The 7,638-nt window shown below is 39.3% G+C and overlaps 1 protein-coding gene across 1 annotated transcript in view; it reads left to right on the top strand.

Annotated features, from left to right (window-relative positions):
• Positions 1-6,381: 6,381 nt before the first annotated feature.
• Positions 6,382-7,638, top strand: part of LOC136851846 (uncharacterized) — a 9,706-nt gene continuing 8,449 nt past the window's right edge. The window contains exon 1 of the mRNA XM_067126157.1: positions 6,382-6,451. Coding sequence (XP_066982258.1) covers positions 6,382-6,451 — 70 coding nt within the window. The remainder of the gene's footprint in view (positions 6,452-7,638) is intronic.

Here is a 7,638-nt window from a genome sequence, read left to right as displayed (position 1 = left end):
CGGCAGTTGGAGATGAAAAAATATTAAAATATAAGAACAGCGATGACCTCTGAATTGTAACATCCTTTTATTAAGTAAATATCAGTATCACCCTGTTTAAGGGAAACTGCGGGTAATTTCTCGGACCCACCACTTGTTCAATGAGTTGCCAAATTGCCAGATGTCGCTATTATTCCGAAAAGTTTTGAAGTATGTTGCAAAACTTTTTTGATGATTGTACATCACTCGTCCGGATACCGGCCTAGCAGCGGAACATGAGGTGAATACGAAGATTTGAAAGTGAATGAGGAAATGAAAGAGCAGACCCATTAGCGTTCTTTAATGATCTCTTCAGGTCTTCCTTAATTTTTTTATATAAAAAAATGGGATAATTGACGTACCTTCGCAAGATTGCTGAGAATCATTACAGTGAATTGTGAAACGTTACTGAGAGTTCCAGGTCAAAGTCTTTCCAACGAATTGAAACTAAAAGCCTTTGCAGAGTTATAAGTTACAATAATATTCTGCAGCCATTTATATGAAGAAAGGAAAAACTTATTAAAATAAACTGTACGACATTACAATGAGTTTTAAACATAAGCCAATACAACAAGTTTTAATCTATCACAAAGAGGTAGAACTATTTGCCTTTGCAATAACCTGAAAAACCACAGCAGTATTCCGCACATCGTTACAGTGAGCCGTGAACTTTACAATGGGCTTCATGCCACTACAGTGAGTTGACACTGTAAGCGATTATGATGAGTGATATGACTTTACAGTTAAAACTTGAAACACTATCATGAAGTGGCCTCATTTATGCCTCTGTTACGGTGAGTTTGCAAAGCAAGTCAAGGCAATGAAGTGAAAACCTGTAATATGGTAATGAAATGAACTGGCATTTTGTTTTTGCAATGAAATGTTAATTGTACATCGCTACAGTGAATTGAAACGGGATGCTATTATAAAGAGGCGACACTGTACCTTATTGCAATGAATTGATAATGTAAATATCATCATAACGAATTGAAATTGCAAGTTACCAAAACCGCTACTGATTGAACATTATTAAAATAAACTTACACTTACATATTTACAATGACCTGATACCACACATACATCTACAATGAACCGAACCTTAACGTTATTTCCTTAAACTGAAACTTTTCACTACTGCATTACCATGAACTTAAAATGCACACTGTTGCAATTGGCGAGGTGAAACTGTGCCTACTAGCCCTTTGTTGGCAGAGTCGGTTGAGCTTCAGACTGTCACTCGATGGGCCGGAGTTCAATTCCCGCGGCCGGCTGATGAAGAGTTAGAGGAATTTATTTCTGGTGATAGAAATTCATTTCTCGCTATAATATGGTTCGGATTCCACAATAAGCTGTAGGTCCCGTTGCTAAGTAACCAATTGGTTCTTAGCCACGTAAAATAAGTCTAATCCATCGGGCCAGCCCTAGGAGAGCTGTTAATCAGTTCTTCAGTGGTCTGGTAAAACTAAGGTATACATAACTGTGCCTACTGCAAGGAAATGAAACTGTACAATGTTTCAATAAAACGAAACCTAGGACTACAGATATATAATGAGGTCAGACTATACTGATAACGTACCACTACTATGCTATCAAAATGAAATTAAATTGTAATCTATTACGATGGGATTAATATGTAAATTGTTACAACGAACTAATGATGTTTTTTCATTAAAATAAGTTCTTCATTGGGCGGTGGGTAGAGCTCTCGGCTAGTAACGCTGTTGGCCCAGCGTTCGACTCTCCGACCGGCCAATGAAGAATTGGAGGAATTTATTTCTGGTGATAGAAATTCATTCCTCGTCATAAAGTGGTTCGGATTCCACAATAAGCTGTAGGTCCCGTTGCTGGGTAACCAGTTGGTTCTTAGCCACGTAAACTAAGTCTAATCCTTCCTTTGGGGCCGGCCCTAGGAGAGCTGTTAATCAGCTCTTCAGTGGCCTGGTTAAACTAAGATATGCTTTTCATTAAAATAAAGAGAGACGAAACGTTACCTTATTACAATAAATTCATACGTCATCGCAATGAACTGAAATTGTACGTAACTGTGATAAACAGAAACTGTGCAGTATCACAGTAAGGTGAAGAGATAGCTGACAATGAAAAAGTGAAATTGAGCCGACACCGTCTGCCGGCCTGCCTGAGTAATGGCGGTGAACACGGATGTTCATTACTTGGGATTAATGAATTGATTGTGTGCTAATGGAACTTTCGCACGCGGATGCAGTAATGACTGGAAACATTACGCTGCTTTCGCCATCTTTGGAAAGGATGTTGTTGCTTCCGTCAAGCTGCCTTAGAGAGAGAGAGAGAGAGAGAGAGAGAGAGAGAGAGAGAGAGAGAGGTCAAAGTCAAAATTCTTTATTCCATTAAAAATGGCTATCACATACATTTCATTACTCATTCTTTGGTAACAATAAGCTGCTTTAGAGAGAGAGAGAGAGAGAGAGAGAGAGAGAGAGAGAGAGAGAGAGAGAGAGAGAGAGAGAGAGAGTCAAAGTCAAAATTCTTTATTCCATTAAAAATGGCTATCACATACATTTCATTACTCATTCTTTGGTAACAATAAGCTGCCTTAGAGAGAGAGAGAGAGAGAGAGAGAGAGAGAGAGAGAGAGAGAGAGAGAGAGAGAGAGAGAGAGAGAGAGAGAGAGAGAGAGAGAGAGAGAGAGAGAGAGAGAGAGAGAGAGAGAGAGAGAGAGAGGCCAAAGTCAAAATCAAAAAATGGCTTCTTTTTCCATTAAAAAGGCTATTCTTTATTCATATATTTCATTACTCATTCTTTGGTAACAATAATTCTTTAGAGAGACAATAAGAGAGAGAGAGAGAGAGAGAGAGAGAGAGAGAGAGAGAGAGAGAGAGAGAGAGAGGTCAAAGTCAAAATTCTTCATTCCATTAAAAATGGCTATTACATACATTTCATTACTCATTCTTTGGTAACAATAAGCTGCCTTAGAGAGAGAGAGAGAGAGAGAGAGAGAGAGAGAGAGAGAGAGAGAGAGAGAGAGAGAGAGAGAGAGGTCAAAGTCAAAATTCTTTATTCCATTAAAAATGGCTATCACATACATTTCATTACTCATTCTTTGGTAATATAAGCCCATTCATAATTTTGTAAAAAGTTTCTAGATAATAAGCAATATTCATTATCACAGTAATTATATCTGGTAATTGGCCCACCATTCGACTCTCCAACCGGCCAATGAAGAATTACAGGAATTTATTTCTGGTGATAGAAATTCATTTCTCGTCATAATGTGGTTCGGATTCCACAATAAGCTGTAGGTCCCGTTGCTAGGTAACCAGTTGGTTCTTAGCCACGTAAAATAAAACTAATCCTTCGGGCCAGCCCTCTCTAGGAGAGCTGTTAATCAGCTCCTCAGTGGTCTGGTTAAACTAGGATATACTTAACTTTATAGCTAGCATGCAAGAGGCATATTGCAATACAATATCTCTGATATCAGTAGAAACAGAAATACAATAGAATTTTCGACTCTAAGCAACAGAAATGTGGTAAAATCAAAAACGTATAATGATGCAGCTGTAAAAGGAATGTGATCCTTAAAAACAATCAAGTTTATACTCGATTAAACTTTCAAGTCAATAAAATGATAAATCAGCTAATTCTAATAAAAAGAACTTTACGACCAGAGATAACATTTCACAACTTTTGCTCGGTATAAGAGAGGATATTACTAAAAGTCTCCGAAAATCCGTGACAGTGACGAGAACAAAAGGTTAAAAGATGGAGGGTTCCTCATTTTTGGAATAACTGTTCAATCAGGTGAGATTTAGAAGAAGATAATACGGTTTCGCGCCTCTTTACATCTGCAGGTAGACGATTCCAAATAGTCTAGACACCTCTCTCGCTCCCGTGCCGGTGAAAGTTCTTGGGACAGATTGGTCTGATGCCTCGGGTAAATGTTCTCCACGCGATTCTGCCTTCCCGTCGGCAGGGAAAAAACCATTCTGGCAGAAGTTTATTTCTAATTTTGTAAATTAAGAGGCATATGTCATAAGAGCACTACTGCTCCACTCGTAGCCCATTCAATTTTTCAAATATTGGAGTAACAGGTCCAACGGCGAAATTTTGTACTTTCTTGACCCTTTCCAATTCGCTTTTTTTCGGTCGAAGCCCTGACCCTCAAACAGTACTTCAGGACACTCAGAACCAACGACTGCACCACCATGACTCGACAGTCCGGCTCAAATCTATCACTTACTCTGTTAAGATATGAGAGATGCCAGTTACCTTTTGGCGGAGTTCGTCAATATGCGCATTAAAATTCATGCCACAATCCATGAAAACTCCACAAAGGTTTTGAACTGCGTGTGTGACGGAACAAGTGTCACATTACTGAATTTCATGCTCGTGTTCTCCGGGATGCGACAGATATACTGTCTCGATCCGAAGAAAATGACTTCAGTTTTGCTTTCGATCAGTAACAGGCCGTTACTATTAAAATAATATTTTGCTGTAGTCAATATATTTTCGGCTCTTTTTATCAAATCATCGAAAATTTTCAATTGCCCGGTCACCAAAGTCTGGGTATATATTGTGGCAGATCGTTGATATAGATAAAAAAACAGCAATGGGCCCAGAATCGACCCCTGGGGGACACCAAAAGATATCTCCTTAGGATTGATCCGACACGAACAGACTGGAAGCGATTGCTAACGTAACTTTCAAACCAAAAGGAGTCGACATTGACCGTAACTAATTTACTTATTAGCATTTGGTGATGAACACTAGCAGATGCTTTGGATAGATCCTATAATAAGAGGAGTGATATTTTTTTTTATTTTCTAAGTTTTTTTTATATTTTATTGGTAACCTTCTGTAGCTCAGTTTCCGTTGAAAGGTTAGTTCTAAAACCATGTTGTTCGTTAGCTAGTAAGTGGTTTGAGTCAAGGAAAGCCATCAGTTGAATGGCATTTATTTCCTCGAGTAATTTAGAGATGACAGACAACAGAGAAATTGGTCTATAATTTCCAACGCTTTCAGTGTCTCCACTTTTCTAAACGGGAACTACGTAAGGCTGTTTCCGAGGGTCAGGGCAGTTACCTGTAATAACTGAGGTGTTGACTATAACAGGCAGCGAGTCAATTAAAAATCGAAACGGAATTCCACCGCCAGATCCACGAGAGTTTTTAGGTTTCAGATATTTTAATACAAGAATCAGTGTCGATATCAACTGGCTGATGTCTGGATTTATTGCAAATAATGATGTGGAGGGCTGATCATAATGGAGTTGACTGGTACTGCAGATATTTTCCCGCGATTTGGCGTACTTGTACTTTTCTTTCCCTTATTAGCGAAATGTTTATTCAAATCATCTGCTCTTCTATAAATCAAGGTCAAATCCGTGATCCGTGTGTGTGTGTGAGAGAGAGAGAGAGAGAGAGAGAGAGAGAGAGAGAGAGAGAGAGAGAGAGAGAGAGAGAGAGAGCCTGACTATTAAGTCAAATCCGTGTGTGTGAGAGAGAGGCGGAGGTCAGATCTGCAACAGAGGGAGAGAAAGTGTTATTTCTTTCGACGAGAGACAATTTTCAAGTAATGTCTGTGTTATGAAGGAACCTTCACCCAGTAACTTCGCTTTTATAACGCTTAAATCAGGACAACGGCAGCACCAGGTAAAATGACAAAAATAACAATGAAATGAAAATTCTTAGGAAATAAATACTTTGAAATGGACGTGAATTATGAAAATAGATGACATCTTACTAGATAAAAGAAAAAAAAATGTAGTGTTGAGGTCTCTGATAATGAGGTTTACTATAATCTCGGATTTATCTTCATTCAATTGGTGTAGTTTTCTTCTAAAGCTCCTTAAACTCTTCTAAAAGTATAATTGATGGATTTCTTACGAAGCTTTTACATTTTTTAAATCTTTTTCTCTAGACATAAAGGAGCCAAATGAAAAATATTAAACGCTAAAAATAAATTTTTTACATTTTTTAATCTTTTTCTCTAGACATAAAGGAGCATTTTTAATCTTTTTCTTTTCTCTAGACATAAAGGAGCCAAACTAAAATATATTAAACGTTAACTTTTTACATTTTTATCTTTTTCTCTAGAAAAACATTTTTACATTTTTTTAATCTTTTTAATCTTTTTCTCTAGACACAAAGAAGCCAAACGAAATATATTAGACGTTAAAAAAAAGCCACGGGTTGAAATGGAAAAAGTAGGATATAAAAAGTGACAAACAAGCATGATGAAGGAGTGGAGGAATCGGAAGACGAGGAGGAGGAGGAGGAGGAGGAGGAGGAGGAGGAGGAGGAGGGGAGGAGGAGGAGGAGGAGGAGGAGGAGGAGGATAGGATGTGAAAGAGCAAGTCTCGGACCATGAGATAGAGCTGTCACGACAATGGCGGTCAAAAAGAGCAGTTCCAATCATTATGCCGCCATCACATCAAAGAATAGAGAAACTTCGACTGGTAATTACCTGGCAGAAGAAAAGAATAGCAGAATAGACGAATGAATCATTCCGGATGGAAGATGCGACGGAAGGAGATGGAGGAACTGGGATAGATGGAGAAAACAGAGTGACATTCTTTTCTCTTGCTGTAGCTCTGGAGATGACGCGGGCCATTTACAAATGCAGGGACGAGCCTTTTCTATTCACCGAATTCTATAACATCTACTCAAGCTATATCCGCTTATTCAAATATATATTTTATCCGATTCAGGCACTGACACTGTCCTATAACAAAAGTACGATCCCTTTTTCTGAACAACTATTATCTTTCAAAGAGTCCGTGCATTGTACTCACCCATTAAGTATACCTTAGTTTAACCAGGCCACTGAGCTGATTAACAGCTCTCCTAGAGAGGGCTGGCCCGAAGGATTAGACTTATTTTACGTGGCTAAGAACCAACTGGTCACCTAGCAACGGGACGTACAGCTTATTGTGGAATCCGAACCACATTATAACGAGAAATGAATTTCTATCACCAGAAATAAATTCCCCTAAGTCTTCATTGGCCGGTCGGAGACTCGAACTCGGGCCCAGCAGGGTGCCAGTCGAGAACCCTACCGACTCGTCCAACGAGGAACATTATGTACTCACCCAGCTATGAGGTCCTGAATGCAAAGGGATTTCACTTTTCATGGCGCAAAAAGATGACCCTGAATAATCCCCCGGGTTGGGGAAGCTCTCCCTGTCAGAGCGCGAGAGAGGAGAAGCCAAGTGACGTTGTCAGAACACAACGAAAGCAATAAAATGTCAGCAACTCTTGTTTTCCACCGCCTGCTCCAATCCTCATTAACGCCTTCGAGGCCCACCCGGCGTTACTGAGAGTTTTCTAATGACGCGTTTCTCCTACCCATGTCTCGCTTTTTCTACCCGAAGGAGACTTTAGAAGGCAGCGTGAAATCCTTTTTAATCTCTCTTTTGATTGTTTTCATCCCCAGGACTTTAGGTTACGTACAGTAAATACCTTCTTTGAACCTTTCTCTCCTTGTTCTTCCCGCAATCAATGATCATCTTGCCTTTTCAAAGACTACCTAATCCAGTGGAGTGTTCTTCCCATGGTTTATATATTTGGCGTTCCTTCTTGCCCAGATAAACTTGTATCAAATGACCCATACCTCTGCCACGGCACAAAACATTGCACTGGAACT

The sequence above is a fragment of the Macrobrachium rosenbergii genome, chromosome 24 (genome assembly GCF_040412425.1).
Source record: "Macrobrachium rosenbergii isolate ZJJX-2024 chromosome 24, ASM4041242v1, whole genome shotgun sequence".
Lineage (NCBI taxonomy): Eukaryota > Metazoa > Arthropoda > Malacostraca > Decapoda > Palaemonidae > Macrobrachium > Macrobrachium rosenbergii.
This window is presented reverse-complemented; position numbering and strand designations above follow the sequence as displayed.